At 35.3% G+C, this 21,005-nt stretch overlaps 1 protein-coding gene and 1 long non-coding RNA gene across 4 annotated transcripts; both read right to left on the bottom strand.

Annotated features, from left to right (window-relative positions):
- Positions 1 to 3,296: 3,296 nt before the first annotated feature.
- Positions 3,297 to 11,164, bottom strand: LOC114714917 (protein SAWADEE HOMEODOMAIN HOMOLOG 2). 3 transcript variants are annotated; one of them, XM_028899708.1, is made up of 10 exons: positions 10,216 to 10,577; positions 7,961 to 8,046; positions 7,800 to 7,845; positions 7,564 to 7,717; positions 6,297 to 6,369; positions 6,115 to 6,166; positions 5,326 to 5,469; positions 5,076 to 5,195; positions 3,829 to 4,301; positions 3,297 to 3,583 (listed from the first exon to the last, which is right to left on the bottom strand). In XM_028899708.1, exons 1-9 carry the CDS (start codon positions 10,363 to 10,365, stop codon positions 3,867 to 3,869), a joined length of 1,260 nt encoding a protein of 419 aa, XP_028755541.1. In that variant the 5' UTR covers positions 10,366 to 10,577; the 3' UTR covers positions 3,297 to 3,583; positions 3,829 to 3,866. The 3 variants fall into 3 exon arrangements, with proteins under 3 accessions (XP_028755541.1, XP_028755542.1, XP_028755540.1); XM_028899709.1 differs by lacking the exons at positions 3,297 to 3,583; positions 10,216 to 10,577 and adding exons at positions 10,831 to 10,897; positions 11,097 to 11,164 and having other exon boundaries at positions 3,592 to 4,301; XM_028899707.1 differs by lacking the exon at positions 3,297 to 3,583 and having other exon boundaries at positions 3,592 to 4,301; positions 10,216 to 10,576.
- A 3,686-nt stretch (positions 11,165 to 14,850) lies between these two features.
- LOC114714918 (uncharacterized) lies at positions 14,851 to 15,568 on the bottom strand. The gene is made up of 2 exons (XR_003737493.1): positions 15,425 to 15,568; positions 14,851 to 15,218 (listed from the first exon to the last, which is right to left on the bottom strand). It is a non-coding gene; the product is annotated as an uncharacterized LOC114714918 (long non-coding RNA).
- Positions 15,569 to 21,005: the final 5,437 nt, after the last annotated feature.

The following is a 21,005-nucleotide window of genomic DNA, read 5'->3' as shown; positions in this document are numbered from 1 at the left end:
TAAAATTTGTATCAACCCCGATAGTTTTATGAAGGATTTATGGAGGAATGGGGCAGGGGAGGCCAAGTTGTAAGGGAAGGTGGTCCATTGATGTACTTGGGTGACACAGACCTCATCTATGGCTTGTAAGGTTTCAATGCCATTTTGCCCCACAAACCCCTCTCCGTCCATTATTCTCCAATTATGCATTTATATTCATGTGCCCTTCCCTCTCAACTTTTAACACTAACAACTAATTCCATACTATTTTTAAAATAAAAATTATCTGCAATTCGATTCATCTCAAATTCTATGCAAAATACCAATTCACAATATGGTTGTTTATAATCTTGTAATGAGTGAAATTTAGTTATAAATTTCATATATATTTGATATTCATATTAGCTTCATGCCGTTCCTAAGAGGCAAAATTAAGTCATTTAAATGTCGTTTTTCTTAAAATTAATTTTATGAAAAGCTAAAGGTGCTTAGTTGTGACTCTCCCAACTTGTCACCTCGTTTCAACCACAAATGTCTCAATCTACATGAATGAATGAAAGTGAGGCTTTTGTGAAACATGTTAAAACACTAGAGCATGTCATTTCAACATATTTATTTTTAAACAACTGTTCTATATCTAGCACAACCGATTGATATAGATTAGATCATTATTAGGCTTAAATAAAGATAATTTTTAATATCGTAAAGTTTGAATTTTCAATCTTAAAAGATATTAAATTCATGTCAATAAACTTAGTTAATAACGATGATTTTTACATTTTACTATGACTATTTGATTAGATCAGAATCAGAAATAACTTTTTTAAAGATATTTTCTATATCTACGCGTACCCAAAGCTTTAAACATGGGGGAGAGCCTCTTGGACATTTTGATCATATGCAATATAATGCATTGTGAGTGGATGATGTTTAAGATAAATACGAGACATTGTCACCATCGGCGCATGCATTAAAGTGCACTTCTCAATACTAAAGTTTCACAACAACACGTGTACATGATATGAGGTTGTCGGGTTTTAGTTACACACACACACACACACACACAGAGTAGTATATATCAATTAATTGCTCTCTTTAGTGCCTCTCACGGTAAACCGATAACTAATTTTCAAGAATAAGAAATATAATTAAAAATAGTTGGATTAATAAACATGTTAAAAATAATTTAAAAAAAAAACCGTCATTCAATAATTGGTTAATACTACTTTCGGTTCTAATTATAAAAGCTAGTTGACTAATTTGAGAAGATTAAAGAAATAAGTTAAGTTAGTTATTTGTAATAAATAAGTGTTATCTTTCTTAAAATATCTTTACTAATCAAGTTTATTGGTTAGAACTATCATTATTAGAAGGACTACTTTAGGTAAAAATGTATAAATATGAGAGATAAAGTGGATTGAGTTCTTATAATTAAGACCAAATTAAAAGTCAAATGAGGTCTTATATTAAGGACCGGAGGTAGTATAAAAGAAAAATTTTCATAAATTTTTTATTAAAATTTTTTAAATAAGATGTTATTATTTCTTATAAATAGGACTGTATATGGGGAAATTATAATTCAAAAATTATCCTAATTTTTTTAATAGAAAAAATAGGGGAAAGTATAGTTCAAAAATTAGAAAAAATTATAATTAAAAAAAAAAAGTTGGTGCCTTTTTGTTTTTGACCAGAAGTTGGTGCCTAACAAGTAGCAAGGTCAAGAGGATCATGGCCTAGAGGCCAGTACTAAGGAGCAACTCAGCATATCTTTGTCCTCATAATTCATCATTTTAATTTTTCAATATTACACATTTCTTGACAACATTTCACTGTATATGACCATCATATCACCACATTCCAAGTCAAACGTTAGGATAAAAAAAACATTTGACTAAGTACTTACAGATTAAAAGTCAACATCATCCCAGAAATTTCTGAACTATATATATATATATATTGATTAGATATTTATTCATATTCATGAACAATTGAAAAACTCCAAAGCTTCCACTTTCTGTGATACAGTGAGAACCCAGAAAAAGAAAAGAAAGGCACTGTTCATCTATTATCAAACCACAGTGGAATGAACAAACCCTGTTTAAGTTCGAAGAAAGAGAAAGATAGGGGTGCCTGTCTCTTGCCTCTTAGGATCTTCTTATCCTCTCTAATTTGTGTGTTTGATTTGAAATGTTTATCGGACTCGCATGATTCTTCGCCATCTTTGCCAGCTTCCATGGCATATACATAGCTTTCAGATATCAATAATGAAGAAGCTATAAAGTGAGTCATCTCTCGTTAAGTTCGTGAGTTGTCTCTGAATCATAAAAAGTAGTGTGTGGAGTCGGCTTCAGTTAGTTTTAAGAAGAGAACGTTGGAATCGCACTCATCAAATTTGGTTAAGAGATTGATAGCAACTAAATAGTTTATTACTTTTTTTTTTTTAATGAAGAGAGTTTATTCGTTCACTAATGAGACTGAAAAAACGTATAGGAGATGTGCAAATTGGTTGGTTGGCCTCACAAGTTTCTATTCTGGACGGTCCTTTTGTTTGCTTCACTAATCCTCTCTTACGTTGCAAGAGGTTGATTGGCTTGGATAAGCAGATTTTTCCCTTTTAGCCTTTTTGTTATTTTTATTTTTAATTTTTTTAAAAAAATGTTTAGGATAGTTAGCTTGCTAAAATACTCCTAAGATCTGGCCCAATGAACCACTGAACCCATCCTTAGGGAGTATTTGGAAAACTGTAAAAATATTTTTTAAAAGTACTTTTCTACGGATCAAAACAAAATTCTCCACATATTTACTTCTTATATCGTAAAATCACTTCTAAAACTATAATTTTGTTTCCATACAAACACCCCCTTAATATATATATTCTAAGAAATCATTACACAATGTGATTTTCAAAACAAATCAAAATATATTTGAATAATCCCATTTAAAATTGAATCATTTACCCTCCCATCAATTGAATGTTATATAAACTTATAATATAATCAAGTTTGGTTTGAAGTGTACTTTTTAATACTACATATGTTAACAAGATTTAAAAAAAAAAAAAACACAGGCCAATGTTACGATCTTCGTTGTGCTTACAGAGACACCAAAGGTTATATGGCACAGTGACAGTAAGCCCTCCTCGTAAAAAGAGAGGTCGCTTCTCCAAACCCCAAGTAGTGCAAAAGTGTGCGGGAATGTCTGTTAGGTTACCCTAGCCTATAAGAAAGGGTTATTAGGATAGGGATGACGCTTTAGATAAAGAACAAGTTAGAAAGAATATACTGTAAAAGACCTAAACCACTGTTGAGACTTGAGAGTGGTTTTAAAATAGAAGCAAGGAATAACCTACCCCTATTCATTAAACTTAGAAGTCACAACCAATCATTTAAATATTAGCATATTTAAACCACCTCATCCAACCACACCTAAAACCAACCTTCCAAAGTGACCAACACGCTTTTACTAGTCCTCACTTCCTACAAAAGCTTACTTTTAAATGCCTGTGTGTGTGGGTAATGCCCCACAAGACTCAACACCGTTGCCAATTGAAGCCATTCCAATTCTAACTTCGTTAAGGAAAAGGGATCGCAAGAAAATTTGCTTGCTGCAAAATTAGAAACAAAAATTAACAACTAATATGTATCATGTCTTAGAAGGATTTAGAAGGTGATGACCAAAATGTATAATCTCTCTCTTCCTTTCAGTTTCCAGGGTTCATATAAAGCATGAGAAACGCATTTACAAGCATCATGCGCAGAAAGGTATTTCCCCAGCAAGTTAACTGTCCGAAGAAAAAACGGGCGCATGAAAAATTGAACCTCAAAGGGAGAACAAGGCAAGGAAACATGCCTTAAATCATTTTCCTTCGGCCAGATTCTGATTCGAAACTACTGGAACACTGCTTGTAACAACATTGCTGGGAAATGCAGTACCACTGAGCGGAACACTGCTGGGAAATGCCGTACCAGCGGGGGAACACTGCTGGTAACAACACTGGGGGTAAATGCAGCACCACTTGGGCGGATAACAGTGTTTCCTCCGGTCATATCATTGGCTACTTCAGCTTTTCTCTGATCCACATTCATAGTTTGTGGGGCTAAAGTAACAGTAGCTTGCAAAACTTGTGGGGCAATGGCAATGTTTGCACTCTGCTGTTTTGGCACCGTTTCAGCTGAGCTTGTTACCCTGACAGCATAAGCAGGCATTAAGTCCATGCTGGTCTTTTGCTGGTCCACAGGTGCTGCCTCATTCATAGCGTGAAGTTGTTGCAACCTGTAATCAGTCTCGGGCCTACGACAAACCTTCCTAAGTGGAACAATTTCCTGCCAAACCCAACTTCGATGAGTCAAAAAAATATATCAAATAAGAGGAGCTTGTAAAACATTGACAAGTCGAGGTAGTAGGTTATCTATCAGTGACATCTCCGCACAATAAAAAACAAGAGGACAGAGAATATCACACTGATCTGGTGATATTTACTATTATCATTTTTGTAATTATAAACATAGTTGGAGAGAAAGCTACGAGTTAGAAAGAAGACCAACTGAGAACACTACCACTTGGCAATTACGGACAGCTAGTTGTTATAAATAAATTTTCGGTCTTGGTCAAGCAAACACATCAATATAGTTTTCTTAAGTATGTACAGCCAATGCCTCATTGTGATTCACTGATTTACAGTCATTCCGCATTCCACGATAATCTCCAGACAATAATGCCAATCCGAACTTGACATCAAATCAGAAAACAGGGCCTTAATATGGCCACATAATCAGAAAAAGAAAAGTAGGGTACCTCACATCTATCTGATTGGAAATATTCAGGAATCATTTTAATACAACAATCACAGTGTGACATATAAAGACCCATGATGGAACTGGAGTGCAAATGACTTTTTGTTAGTGGTTAAAAGTTATACATCTAGAAAATACTTGTAGAGGTGTTCCCACTATAAAATTACAGGAGGTAATACCTACAACAGATTAGATAAGGCCCTTGGCTACATATTATAGAGTTCAAGGATGTAAGATAAAGTGGCCGGGTCCAATCATGAAAAGATGAATGCCACAGCAGTACATAATAATCATATTGCATACCTCTGATTGATCATGATCATAACGGACCAGAAATCTACAACGGCAGCCTCTAACATCATGCCTCCGTCTTTGAGCATCAAGGACATGAGCATCGAAATAAAGAGCCTGCTCCTTACCTTCCTACATGTTGCAAAACCAGAACTTCAGAGAAAGAATTTGGGGGGGGGGGGGGTTATGAAAAGGAAAGGGAGTGAAAATGGTCAAAATCATATCAATGTTTTCACTTGGCAACTGGCTACCAATATCCCACCTGAAAACACAGTATGAGATCCCCTGGGAGAACTGCCACACATTCTGATGATTCACATGGCAGAGAGCGTGGCCGGATATTTTTTCGCACATTAATCCACTCATCTTCCTCAGATCCAAAACCAGCAAATCTGACCATAACTTCCTGGAACAAAGAAGATATTATTGGAATGATCATATAGGTAGAGCCCAAAGCAATATAAGATGAAAAGCATGACAAAGTATTCCCATTCTTTCAAAAATTTAAGGGCAAAAAATTAGAGATATTTACAGCACAATTATGAGTGGCCTAGAACTGACAGCCAAAGCAATTTTATTCCTGTAAATACAAACCACTATAGCCTACTATAGCAATAAAATGTGGGTTAAAACTGTCACTCAGAAGTACATTCATCAGTCATCCAACCAGCAAAAGAAGAGGATAAAAAATATCAAACAGCTGGCACTGCAAACAAGTGGTTCACCCAAAACGAATGACTGTTTATGACTTCATGATGCAGATATTTAGTTCATTCTAATTTGATTTTCATCACTGCAATAGTTTGACAGAAGCAAAACCAACACTTTTGACCGCCTATAAACATCTTACAAGTACAACCTCATCAAGCAACGCCACAACTGGTATGAAAATGCATATGAAAATGGATCGGTTGAAAAGTCACCAAATCAGCAATATATCGTTAGTTATTAGTTAAGAAAGAAAAAAGAACAAAACCTAGATGGCAACCCTGCAAAGGCCCTACTAATTCTTTTAAATAAATTAACTGATAACAATTCATCCTCAAATTACCGGATCACTGGATTCCAAATGCCTGTGGGATAGAAAGTTTGCAACATCGTACCTTATCAACAAAAGAACAAAAGTCAGGTCTGCATATCTAAGATCGTAAAGTTTTTTTTCGTTTTTCTTTTTTTTTGGGGGGGGGGGGGTAACAAAAGAATATTGTAGACATGAATGGTGAGAAATATTACCATGCTCCATCCCTTCCAGACTTAGCTTCAAACTCCATTGCTGAGTTTTCCGGAGCACTTTTTACAGTTGAAACTGGGAACGAAATGAATAAATGCATAATATGACATGAGAGCACAAACATTCTAGATAGGCTGTAAAAAAACAATTGAGGCCACAATACGAAGTGAGACAATATTTCATGATCCAGGTTTCTCTATCACAATTCAAGACTTCAAACAGCCAAGAAGAAATTGGTATTCCAGCCAGGAACTTCATCAGCGTGCAAGTTGTCTTGCTTTCCAGTTAGACAATACTATTACATGCCTTCAAATAAAGACTGAGCAAAGATGGTCAGAAATCAATACAAAATTCTAGTTACTATGGTTTTGGTATAGGCAGTATCTGTTAGGCCCTGTGCAATGATGATGTGATCAACACTTAGAAAATTAGACAGTTAACCTTAGTTTTCAGTGTTTGCAACTGTCTAGGGTCCAGACAAAATCTTTTAAAGCAACAGGTTCAGTATAGTAGCCGTATCATGACCAAAGCACAAAGTATGAAGTGCATCAAATAATAGCAGAGTTAGCAGGTGAAGGCGGTACAAACTTGGCAAGCTACTAAGTGCATTATAACATGTGTTAGCAGGTCCCAGAAGAGTGAAATGCTATACGCTAGGGGCCAGAAGAATTGTTAACATGCTTTTTTTAGGAGGGAGTTTAAAATTCTAATTGGCACCGATGGAGTTGAAGCCTTAAAATTCTAATTGAAACCTTGTTCCATTCTCCACTCTCTTTTTTTGCCAAAAAAAGAAAAATAGAGATAGGAAATGTCAGTAGACACAGTTCATAAGCACAAAATCATCATACTGAAATTAGTATGACATTTAAACCAGAAAATAACAAAGAATAAAATGGTAGAAGGAGCTTTCGTTGATAAGGCTTCTAATGGGAGGGAGCAGAGACCCTTTCACAAAAGAATAATTTTTTACCATTCACCCATGAACAATACAAACAAAGTTTAAATTTCAAAAGAAGCCTCAAGAAGATGCCACTGTATCATACATGCCATCTAGGAAAGTAAAAACCAACAATTTAGGCAAAACCAGAAGAACCAGCTTAAATAAATCAGGCACCCAAGAAGAGAAAATTGCAAAATACAAGCTTAATCGGTAGAATCATTGACAAGGATACAAGATTCAACCAAAATGAATACGACAATATAAAGCATCTAGGACTACCGAAAGAAAGAAAGAAAGATGTCAAAGCACCAAAATGCAACAATTCCTACCTGAAGCAGGAGGTATGGGAGCAGCCACTGGCTGAGGCATACTTCTAAGTGGGGTTGACTCATCTCGAGCCATAGGAGTGATACTTAATTTTCCAGGAGCCTTACTAGATTTTGCCCTTATAGCATATCGTTTATTTTGAAACCAGTTCCAAACCTATAATGAAGTAGACAGATAAGAAAAAGAAGCAAGAAGATATTTTTGTAACTCAAAAAAAGTACAGGTGTTACATTCATACTTGCTTCATCTGCACAGTAATCTTTCCTCTACGGTCAGGAGATTCACTACAACCAAGACAAAAGGAAATGATAAGATCAATCCGCTGCCCACTTTCATGGGCAGAATAAATAATATTTAAACACTTTGCTGTAATCAAGTAATCATAAATACATAGCACACCTGAACTTCTCTGCAAGAGCTGTGAGAACATCACGTGCTGGCATAGCATTGTTATGCTCTTGCAAAATTGCTTCCATTTCTGCAACCTGTACAGATATTGTTTGCAGAAAATATACGACCAGAATCCAAACACCTAGTTAATCCCATCATAAATTTGAGTGTATGTACATATGGCATCGTAGAGAAAAATACACAGAACAAAATTTAAATAATAACCATGATTTGCACTAATTTACACACGGAACCATACTAAAACTTTCACCTATATAGCATTTACAGATGTCTGAATATTGATGGTCTTGAAAAATGTTTGGAAGTAAGTACATTTACATGTGCACCTAAGACAACCAATGTAGGTCTGCGATAGCAACCTGAAAGCTCAATGTTTGGCATGATAGTGCAAGCAGTCATCTAAAGTGTATCCACACACACGTTACTAGTTCATTCAACAAAGAAAAGTTAGAGCTCATTTATCCTGGCGGCCATTCTATTTGCCATAGCCAATAGGCCAAAAAAATAACTGAAGCAATGCAGTCCCCATCACAGGAAACAGCGTGCATAGGGTATATATTTTAAGGGGGTGAAAAGGAAAAGTGATACACTGAAATAACTTTGGATCACACCCAAACCAAGCTTAGATTTTTCTGACCTTTGTCAATTGTCAAAGGTGCTTAACAGAGGACTGACAGTGAGTATGCAAGAGAGCAAAAGTAAACCAAGAGAGATATAGCAAAAGTAGAGAGCTGACAGTGAGGCGTCATTTTGACACAGAAAATAGTATGGAAACTATACAAGGAATCACCCAATCCTTTGTTTGGATGTAGCATAATTAATTAAGAAAGGAAGCCAAGGGAATGAGATTTTCCCCTAGGCATTTTCCTCGCTTTTAGTTCACTCCAAAAGCCCATGGAAAATGCAGAGATAGCAAATTTTATTTATGAACTTCCATGTTTGTCCGCTAAAAATAAAAGGACTCAAGTAAAGGAGAAAAAATCAAATAGTAAAATTCTATAAAAAATTCCTTTTCTTTCTATTGCATGGTGCTCCCAAACATGCATTACCAATTATTTACTTCTCAAGTGGCAGGCAATCCAAACAAAGGAATAATTGTCACATAGTGGTACCCTTTCTCTGGTCTATCTCATGGACTAATGCTTAATGCATTAATACTATAGTAGTCCTTTCCATTCCATCACATATCATTCAACAAAATGACATAAAACCGTTGACAAAAAGAAAAAAAGGAAACAAAAGAAAAGAAATAAAACCTGACTGGTGAGAAACCAAGGTTCATGTTTGTATTTCTCCAAAAGAATCAATAGAATCTTGCTTTAAGCAATTAAGGAAATCTTAATTATCTTCCTTACAGCAATTCGAGTGAGGTTAGTCCTCTATTTAGACCCTATTGCAGGCAGCGGAATGACAATATTTTAAGGGAAGAAATAAAAGGCAATCATATGTAAGTTCTCCAATGCTAGTGTGGGTTTTCATTTCTGTTACAGAAGAAAGTTTAGCTAAATACCAAATTGGGTAAGAGAAGAAAGACAGCATTGTAAGGTTTGAGATCCACAGTACAAACACTCTATGCTGTGAATAAATAAATTTGGGCAATAGATTAAGGTATTGATCGCTTGTTACCAGGCAAGCCATCACGGGAAACCATCTGCACCAGAGGAGCAGAGTATAACAAGTCATTCAAGGTTCAGATGAGGCTGGTGTCCATTTGTTTTGGACGAAAATGTCAACAAGTTTGCAAATTGGATAAGAAAATAAGCATTGCAATCTAACACGTTAAGATTCACAAAGCGAGAAAACTAAGTTGTGAATAATGAAATGTGTGTAACATAAAAGGCATTCATCCATGACTTGGAACATGCCGTTGGGAAAATCATCAGAGCCGGTAAATGTACAGTAGCTTCCACTTTAGTTTTTATTTTGTACTAGTTACATATGTCATTGTGGAGTCTATGAATATACGGTATTTAACATAAATAAACCATGTTTTGCAGTCAAATGACTGGACATGGCAACCGTCCAAGGGGCATAATGCTGCTACTGAACAGACTCAACACAGAAATGCATACTCAGGGGTGGCTTTTGCATATCTTAGGGTTCAGGTTAGTGAAAAGAAATTTGGACCCAGCACCTAACTTGTCCAATAAGATAAAACTAAAATTTTCCTTTATCATGAGGAAGATAAACAAAGATGAATAATAAATATGTTTAATTAGAACTGCTTCAGCCGGAAACTCAACTGAGTTAATGGTAAGGACTTCGGGAGGTCCAGAGCTACAGATAACATTGTAAGCAAGGAGACTTGTATCGCAGAAAACTTGGCAGCACCCAGCATTGGTGTAACACCAACACGAATAAATATCTTTTATCCACCAATACACAGCACGCATGCATGCTAGGAATCCTACAGAACCATCTAAGGCAAAATATAAGGCGCAATTTGAACAAGCTAAAGCCGATCTCGTGAGAAAAAGAGTGGATTGAAATAAACGATAAGTAGCACCATTCAAGATTCGACGCAAGAAACAGAGCGGTCCATGTCCAGCGAAGCATAAAAATAACAAGAAAAATAAAATCTCTCGAGTCTTAATTGAATGAAACAGAAGACAAATAAAAGAATTGTGAGCCCCAAAATTAAAACAGATATTAACACAGGCTGACTTCATAAAAACAGAAAAAAAAAAATCGAAAATTGGCCTCTGAAAACGCATTCATTAAACACAGCAATGGAACTAATCACACAGAAATTTCAACAAAAAACAGCTAAATCAAGCTCAAAAGTAAGTTCGCACGACTCATGCACCTGGTTCACACAAAAATAACAAATTTCAATCGAAACTTAAATAGACGAATACCTCAGCCTGAGTAAAGCGGAAGGCAGGGCCTCCGTTGCTGGGTGGCCTACCCATGACTCCTTTTCCCCTACGATTTCGGTGAAGCAACGGGAAACGAAGCGATCATATAAAGAGAACAAGAAAAATCAGATACAAACTGCTTTGTTGAGCACGAGCAGCTAATGCAAGAGGGAAAATGCAAAAGTGCCTATCGAACTAATTTGAAAACGGTTAGGAATTTTAGATAACAGCGGGGAAAAGGGTAAGAAGGGCGTTAGGATTCAAACCTTGTGATGTTGCGAAGAGGAGAGGAGTGAGGCGGGTGACAGGTACGATGATCAGACGCAGGATGGTCTAATCCAAGGCCCACTTGCGCGAATGGGATTTCTTATTTTATACATCCCTATCTCTTTCTCAATCAATCTGTGGACCCAAAAATTATGGTGTGTCTATCTTTCACACTTCCTTTATACATTATTCCCATTTTCCCAACCAATTAGATTTCTTATAACATGATGGACAAAAATTCGAATCGTTACTGCAAAAAAAAGTTTGGTTTTTGACACTGTCTCACACAGAATTTCGTGTATTTAACATAAAAAAGCATTCTTTTTTCATCATAGAATTTGATCTATCAACCATGTTTCAAGAAAAACTCAAGAAAAACTAAGTCATTCTCACTTAACCAACTCAATAAACTCGAATGAAAGTTGGGGATAGCTTTTTCTTTTTCATTCAACCACTATTTATGCTGGTCCATGCAACAAGACTCTGTATCCCTTTCGAGTGGTTACCCAATTCAGTGGAACAAGCATTTGGTAAGTGCCTTATGCATCCCATCTGTGATTAATTTAATTATTGATACCCCTTCAATTTCTATTAGGCCTGATCAGTTAGTCTGGGATGGGAGCTCCAAGGCAGTTTCGCACAGTTTCGAAAAAGCAAACAACTTCTCTTCATTTGAAAATTGTTTTCACCAAGCAATTCCTCACTTGAGACATCCTGAAATGGCATCGCATTACTATATCTGGAACGTGCTTGTTTGGAATCATATCCGCACTGCATGGACTCAATCCCGAGCAAAGAGCCACGCTAGCTAGAGTCAGCATAGGTGCCCACGATAGAGTCAGCAAATGGCTTTTTTTACCCGCATGCTATGCCAAAAAAAAAAAATCAAGATGCTACCATATCAAAAGTATTTACTAGTATGCTATATTTAAAATCGTTCCTGTAAAGAACGATTTTCAAATCGTACATAAGTCACTCTTAGAAAGAAAACAGTGAGGAAAATGTTTGAATATTCTAGGGTACCGAAAAGGTGACCCTACCATTGTCTCTTATAGATAAACCCAATGTGGGTAAAAGGAATGATACAATCAGGACCCTACACGTGTACACAGGATATTATACAGAATCATAAAAAGGGTGTATATTGTCTATTTATTTATTTCCTCTAACATTCCCCCTCAAACGAGAGGGTGTCCTGAACAGCCCGAGTTTGTCTCTATGATGAAGAAATTGCGTGTGCGTGAGGGCCTTAGTGAGACAGTCAGCAACTTGAAGAGGAGATGAAATGTGTTGAATATTAAGAAAACGTGATTGAATCATATCTCGTATGAAATGAAGATCAATGTCAATGTGCTTGCTGCAAGAATGCTGAATTGGATTTGCTGCAAGTGCTTTGGCACTGAGGTTGTCGCACCAGATCATAGCTGGTTCTTTTAGGAACAATCCGAGCTCAGACAGTAGTGAATGTATCCATTTTAGTTCAGCAGCTCCGTCGGCCAAGGCTCGGTATTCAGACTCTGTGCTTGATCGGGACACTACACGTTGCTTTCGAGAGGCCCAAGAGATCAGAGTGTCTCCCAAGTAGACACATAAACCAGCCATAGACTTTCTATCATCCACATCTGTAGCCCAATCTGCATCGGTGAATGCAGTTAATTGAAGTGAAGAAAAAGGTTTGATATGCAGCCCATAATGATATTTTCCTTTGAGATATCTAAGAATCCGTTTCACCCCCTGAAAATGTATGTCAGTTGGATTAGACAAAAACTGACTAAGCTTGTTAACCGAGTAGGCTATGTCTGGTCTGGTTGTAGTAAGATATTGGAGGGATCCGATGGCTCTTCGATAAAGTGAGGGATCCTTCATTAAGTCACCGTCAGTCTTGGAGAAGATCCGTCCAGTGACCATGGGGGTTGGAACAGGAGCACAGTCAAGCATATTGAATTTCTTCAAAATATCTAAGGTGTATTTTCCTTGATTCAAATACAAGCCGGAGGAGTCTCGAAAAATTTCAATGCCAAGAAAAAAATAGAGCGGTCCAAGGTCCTTTAATGAGAACAGAGAGTTCAACCTTGCAACAAATTGTTTTAAGTAAACAGGATTATTCCCGGTAATGAGAATATCATCAACATATATGAGAATAAATACCATGATCCCCTGTTGTCGAAGATAAAACAGTGACACATCACTGCGAGCATTCTGAAAACCCCAACTGAGCAAGGTGAGTTTCAACCGATCGTACCACCCACGAGGAGCTTGTTTGAGCCCATAAATCGCTTTCATAAGCTTGCATATGTGAGTCGGTCGTTTTGGATCTTGAAATCCCTCAGGCTGTCGCATATAAACATCCTCTTGAAGGTATCCATTCAGAAACGCATTGTTTACATCAAGCTGTCGAATCTCCCAGTTAAATGTTACAGCGATTGTAAGAACAACGCGTACCGTGGTCGGCTTGATGACCGGACTGAAAGTCTCACCGTAATCGATCCCTGGAGATTGTTGAAAACCTTTAGCAACGAGGCGAGCTTTTGGTTTAAGAATGGACCCATCGGCGTTGAATTTAGTCTTGAAGACCCATTTGCAATCCACAAGTTTCTGACTCCCATTGTAAGGAACAAGGACCCAAGTTTGATTGCGCCGCAAAGCTTCGAACTCGTCGACCATGGCTCGTTTCCAGTAGGGAGAATTCAAGGCTTCGTGAGTGGTGCGTGGTTCGGCAAGAGAGGAAAGAGATGCTGGGTCTTCATGTGCGAGGAGACCAATGAAAGGATATTTTGGTTTGTGAATCCCATCCTTAGCTCTCGTAACCATAGGATGAGTGTTCAGTGGAGGCAAGGTTTCAAGGGAGACAGAGACTTGGTCCGTCGGTTGCAAAATAGGACTTGAACTTGGACCAGGAGAAGATGACTCACTATTGGACGAAAATGGAGTGGAGTCAGCATGAGAAAGTTGTGGACTTGGTGACCTCGGCGGGCTGTCAAGTGGGCTTAAGTCCACTATTGGGCTTGAGTCCGGGCACATCTCGTCTCTGGTGCGGGGAACTAATGGTGGCTGAGTATTGGGCTCAAGAGACTCGTGAACTTGGGCTTTGGATGAGGTAATGATGAATGGGAGTAGGCCGTCATTATCTATGGATGCAGCTCTTTTATTAAGAAAACCTGTAACACATGGAAATAAGAATGGGTCAAAGACTACATGTCTAGATATAAAGATACGACCTGTAGCACTAAGGCACTTGTATCCCTTGTGTTGAGACGCAGGCCCAAGATAAACACAGCGTTGGCTGTGAAATTGAAATTTATTAGCATTGTAGGGTCTGAAGCACGGGTAACAAGCACAGCCAAAAGGCTGAAGAGCTTTATAATCTGGTTCAGTCTTGGTGAGATGAAAAAGAGGCGTAGAGTCACCAAGAGTTGGAGTGGGTAGTCGGTTAATTAAATATACAGCAACTTGGAAGGCATCAACCCAGTAGGTGAGAGGAAGATGAGCTTGGGCCAATAGAGTCAGGCCCATTTCAACAATGTGTCTGTGCTTACGTTCTGCCCTTCCATTTTGTGGAGAAGTATAGGGGCAAGTAAACCTCATTTCAACAATGGTTTATATTCTGTACCATTATCACATTGAAGAGCCTTAATTTTAGCATTAAACTTGTTTTCAACCTGCGCTTTAAACATTTTAAAGGCATTGATAGCTTCACCCTTATGTTTCAGAGGAAAGAACCACGTATATCTGTTGTAATCATCAATAAAATGGATATAGAAACGATGACCATGTTCAGATTGCACCGGTGAAGGACCCCAAAGATCAGTGTGAACCAGTTCAAGAGGAAAGGATGCATGAGACATAGACTTTGAAAATGGTAGCTGTTTAGATTTACCGAACTGACAGGCTTCACAAATAAACTCAGTTCTACACTGAGCTTTAACATTACATTTATCTAGAATAAGTTTCAGGATTCTAAAACTAGGATGTCCTAACTTGTAATGCCACTTGAGAATTTCATCACGACCAAGAGATGGTGAAGTAGCTGCTATGAAGACCTTCGCTGGAGCCAGATTACGCACGGGATACATTCCCTGATTTGTCGTCCCTCGGACCAGTACCTCCCCTGTTTTCTTGGCCTTCACAGTACATGAATCATCAGAGAAATTAACATCAACACCATTGTCTTTAGCCAGTTTATGAACACTGATCAATTGTTTAGTAGCAGATGGGACGATTAAAATATCATTCAAGTGTAAGGAAGTATTAGGAGCAGATAAAGTAGCAGATCCAATACCAGCAACAGGGGCCTTCTCACCAGTACAAGTGTAGAGATCAATCTTACCTACTGGAAGATAAGAGTCCAGCTGATTCGGGTTCGGGGTAACATGATAGGTAGCACCGCTATCCATGTACCAAGAAGGATCCACCACAGTTTGTGGAGATGCATAGTGTGCTTGAGGAGGTGCTCCATTATAGTTCCCAAGATTTCTACTAAAATCAGATGAAGGGAAAACTCGGTCAGATCGATTATAGCATTGATTAAAATAGTGACCATACCGATCACAGTTATGACAATAGGGCCGGTTGTCATAGTTGCTGCCATAGTTCCCCCTGCTGTAATATCCCCCTTGGCGACCTCTGGAGCGTCAACCACGGCCACGAGACCCATGCCAGGGAGAGCCTCGACTCGAATCAGTGTGGCGATTTTCATGAGGGCCGTGTGTAACAACATTGGCCATAGGTTGAATTGATAGAGCAGAGAAGTGATTTAGCTGTTCAAGACGAGATTCGAAGGCAAGGAGAGCGGATTGAACAGCTACCCAGGTCAGATCTGGTTGATCTATGAGTTTTACCACTACGGCATTGTACTCACCATCGAGACCATTGAGGGTGTGAAGGATCAGATCTTCAGGCGCAACAGGGGCGCCGGCGAGCTGGAGTTGATCGGCGAGATTCTTCAGTTTTGCCAAATATTCGGTCATTTTCAGTCCGTTTTTCCGAGTGTTGTGTAGTTCCATCTTGAATACCATCACTCGAGACTTGAGGGACGCACAGGTGAGTTCACGGGCTCCATTCCACAGCTCACGAGCGGTTTTACAGTGAAGGAGTTGAGCACCGACGTCCACCGTCATTGTGTTGCGGAGCCATCCAACGAGCATGCGGTCTGTGGTGTGCCATTCTTCATATGCTGGATTTGAGACAGATTTACCTTCTTCAGTAATGAGTCGCACTGGAGTCGTATCTTCTCCAATAATATGATGTTCAAGTTGGTTTCCTTCAATCAGAGGAAGGACCACGGACTCCCAGATGAGGTAATTTTCTCTATCCAACTTGATAGAGGAGGTTTGACTGGACGAATGAAATAAGGAATATGTCTTAGCTGAAGAAGACGACGCATTGGAAGGCGAGGTGGCTGAGGATGTCGACATGACGGCTAGGGCTCTGGTACCAAGAAAGAAAACAGTGAGGAAAATGTTTGAATATTCTAGGGTACCGAAAAGGTGACCCTACCATTGTCTCTTATAGATAAACCCAATGTGGGTAAAAGGAATGATACAATCAGGACCCTACACGTGTACACAGGATATTATACAGAATCATAAAAAGGGTGTATATTGTCTATTTATTTATTTCCTCTAACACTCTTACTAAGAACGATTTATATATTATTTAACAGGAAGTGAAATCATTATTCGCTTGAATGATTTCACTTTTTGATATCTTATTTTTTTGAAATCAAAAAATGAATTTGTTCAGGTAAAAAATGATTTCACTTTCTGACTACAATATTCTCACATGCAAATTTCTCTACAATTTCCTTCCCAATACAAATATTCACTTCTCTCACTTGTCAATTAAACTTATCCTCCCCATGCAAACCCGTAGAGCTACAACAAATGTGCATGCTTTTATATATTCTATTTCTTCAACTTTGGTTTCTTGCTTCATCATCTTTCATCCTAAAGTTCACTCTTCTTTTCTTCCTCTATGTGGTTTATTTCCTCCACCTTCATTATTCTTTTACTTTACTTTGTTATTTCTTCACTCTTACTTCCAAACACTTGACAAGCTCTTTTACTGCTGTTGTGGGTATGTTGTTTCTCTCCTCTCTCTCTCTCTTTAAATTTGTAACTGTAATATAGAATTTTATTTTTATCCCTACTACCTTTGATGAGCTAATATTCTATTATTCTAATTTTTAGGAGATAAGTGGTGGGTTCAACGATATGAAATATTTATACTTTTTTTAAGTTAGGTACCTCTCATTTTTACAGTAAAATTATCATCTGCTATATTGTTCTAAGATGTTAAGATTTTGATATAAGCTCTAATCTTTTCTAGGTACATTCATATTATTTTTTTTCTTATAAAAGTATACTTCTTCAAAAGTTTAAATTTGATAAGATAAAACTGACGAATAATTATACATATACCTTAAATATCAAATCTATGGTATATATAATAAGTAGGAAGTTGGCCAAAAAAAAAAGAAAGTTTGCTACACACATCAAGTGAACTATTGCTTTCATATATTTTTTTAGGTAAAAATAGAGTGTAAGTAACGAAAAATTGAAATGAATGAAAGACACTCATAAATTCATTTTCTTCATTTTGCCTTTTCCTTGGTATTTGCTATTTTGCATTTTTGAATTGGTGATGACATATCATGACATTAGTGATTTGAATCAAAGGTCTTTCTACTCATAACTATATTGGGGGGAATAGGATTGACGAATAAACATGACCAATTCTTTTAAACTAGAATGATCATAACTTCCCATATTTACTTGGATATTTTTGGGAAAAAAATTAGAGAAGAGATCTTTATTTTGGAACCTTTCATTTTAACCCAATTATTTTGGCCCAAAAATTTTAATCCAATTAAATTTTTAGTTTCATGCAATAAATTGATATTTATTAAATTATGTTTGACAAAGATAATGAAATAATAAATATGTATTATAAGGTATAAATAATATATGTATACCAAAAATTAAAAAATTCCATGATTTGTTATTTATTAAAATAATATCAAAAGAAAGAATTTTAACACTAAAAAGATTTCAGTTTGGCATATTCTATATAGTGCAAACAATATATTAATTAATAATTAATATAAATAAAATTATAGAAATAGTGGAAGAAACAAGAGGGAAAAAAATCTCTATTTCTTAAAAAAAATTTATTTTAATTACAAACAAATAATCTGCAAACAACTAAGATAGAGCAAATAAACCATAGGGAGAATAAAGAAGAAGAGTGAATTTCAGGATAAAAGAAGATGAAACAAAATCAAAGTTGAAGAAGTAGAATATACAGAAGCATGAACATTTGTTGTAACTTTTGTATGGAGAGGATGAATTGAGTTGACAAGTAAGAGAAGTGAATATTTGCATTAGGAAGGAAATTGTAAAGAGATTCGCATACAAGAATATTGCAATTAAAAAGTGAAATCGTTCTTTGCGTCAACAAGTTTACTTTTTGATTTAGAAAAAATAAAATGTCAATAACGATTTCATTTTTTGTTTAGGTAACATACAAATTTTTCTTGGTAAGGCTTACTTTTATACACTTTGAAAATTATTCTTACCAAAAACAATTTTAAGTATAGTATACTGGCAAATACTTTTAAAATTTTAGCATTTTGGTTTTTTTTTTTAACTGTGTATAGCAAGCCGTTAGCAAATCTATGTTCAGCAAGAATATAATATATATACACACACTCTTTTGATCTTTAATATGAAATCCAACTAACTAATTTGAGTAGATTAAAAATATTAGTTAAATTAGTTAATATGATATGTATTTTTTCTAAAACACTCTAAGTATTTTCTTAATTTTCTTCCTCTCTCCTACTTGATTATTATTAAAAGAATATCAATAGAGTTAATTTTAAAAAATTGACAAAATGTAAAATATGTCTCATATGTAGAATTAATATTAACTCTTTAATTAGTTCTTATATTATGAATTCGAAGGGTATATTTATATAATCTTTCAAAAAGTACGGATAGTCAGCTTCTTATTCATACCCAGGTTATAAAATTACCAGCTTCATCATCATAATCATCACTTTTCTCTGCGAGTACGGTTTTTTTTTTTATGCTGGTTAAAAAAAAAAGGGATTTTTTTTATTTTTTATTTTTCATTTTGGCCTGAAACTCAAACGAGTAGAGGGATTGACAGAGCTGGGTTATTTTTTGGGAAAATTGCAAATAAAGACTCCTAATATATAAAATGGCAATCAGGACCCTGAATTTGAGAAATTGCTCACAAGGACCCGGTCCCAATTTGCAATTATGAAATCATGACCAAATTACTAAAATACCCCTCTTTATTTTTTTTAAAAAAAAACACCACTACCTCGCCGAAATCCAGAGCTCCGGCCGCTGGAGCTCAGATGCCGGCAGCCGGATTCCGGCCATTGCCGGCAGCCTTCCTTTGGTTTTTTTTTTGCAACTGTTTTTTTTTTAAATAGGGGAAAGTGAGGTTGGGGGGATTTGATCCCCCAACCTAATGCTTTCCAAAATTAGGAATGATCATCCAGCCAACAAATTTTTGCTAACATTATAATACAAAAAAAAATATAAGTTAACTCATTTACTTTTGTTCCAGGTGATAACAACAATACATTTAGAAATAACAAGTTCTGATTATAAAATAACACGTCTGGAATGAAAATTTAACAATATGTTTTTTTTATAACAACAAATTTTGTTGCAGGTGATAATAACAATACATTTGAAAATAACAAGTTTTGATTATAAAATAACAAGTCTGGGATTAAAATTTAACAACATGTTTTTTTTATAACAACATACTTTGTTTCAGATGATAACAACAATACATTTGGAAATAACAAGTTCTGATTATAAAATAACTAATTTGAAATTAAAATTTAATAGCACCTTTTTTTTTATATATAACAACATATTTTATTCCAAGTGATAACAACAATACATTTGAAAATAACAAGTTCTGATTATAAAATAAGAAATCTGGAATTAAAATTTAACAACACGTTTTTTTATAACAATTAATTATTTTATACTTTTGAAAAATAAATTATTTATAACTTATAAAAATTATTTTTAATCTATTTAATTTGCTAAAAAATAATTTTTATCTCCAATTTATAATCAGAACTTGAAGTGTAATTTATTATAGATTAAAAATACTTTTTTATTGTTCAAATTTATAAATAAAATTTAGGGAAAATGACAACACACTTTTTTTATTTTTTTTAAAAAAATTTTAATCTATATATCTATACAACTCATTATAAATCAAACTACTTCTTATAAATTATAAATAGTACAATTTATTGTAGATTAAAAATACTTTTTGATTGCTTAAATTTATAAATGAAATTTATCTCTAATTTATAATTAAAAATACTATTTTATTCTTTAAATATAAAAACTATTTTTAATATTTAAAGAATGAAATAATAAATTATACTATAATATTTAAATACTTAATAATAAATTTTAATATTTAAAGAATAAAATAATATAAAAATTTATACTATGATTTATAGATTAAAAATACTTAATTATAAATGCTTTATCATTTATAAAAAGTAGTTTGATTTATAATGAGTTGTATAGATATATAGATTAAAAAGTATTTTTTAGAAACAATAAATATATTAAAAATATTTTTATAAGTTATAAATAATTTATTTTCCAAAATCATAATATAAATAATTTTCTAAAAAAATGTGTTGTTAAATTTTAATCCCAAACTTGTTATTTTATAATCAAAACTTGTTATTTCCAAATGTATTGTTTTTATCACCTGAAACAAAGTGTATTGTTATAAAAAAAACGTGTTGTTAAATTTTAATCTCAGACTTGTTATTTTATAATCAGAACTTGTTATTTTTAAATGTATTGTTGTTATCACTTGCAACAAAATTT

Source organism: Neltuma alba, unplaced genomic scaffold, assembly GCF_004799145.2.
Source record: "Neltuma alba isolate B1F8T4 unplaced genomic scaffold, ASM479914v2 tig00011551_pilon, whole genome shotgun sequence".
NCBI classification, from domain to species: Eukaryota; Viridiplantae; Streptophyta; class Magnoliopsida; order Fabales; family Fabaceae; genus Neltuma; species Neltuma alba.
This window is presented reverse-complemented; position numbering and strand designations above follow the sequence as displayed.

Excerpts from the sequence above, each read along its gene's own strand:
- LOC114714917 (XM_028899708.1), bottom strand. The coding sequence starts at position 10,365 with ATGCGTGCTGTGTATTGGTGGATAAAAGATATTTATTCGTGTTGGTGT. Across the intron at positions 6,167-6,296 it reads TCTGGAAGGGATGGAGCATG|GTACGATGTTGCAAACTTTC; the intron begins GTAATATTTCTC and ends TTTGTTGATAAG. Across the intron at positions 5,196-5,325 it reads ATCTCATACTGTGTTTTCAG|GAAGGTAAGGAGCAGGCTCT; the intron begins GTGGGATATTGG and ends TGCAACATGTAG.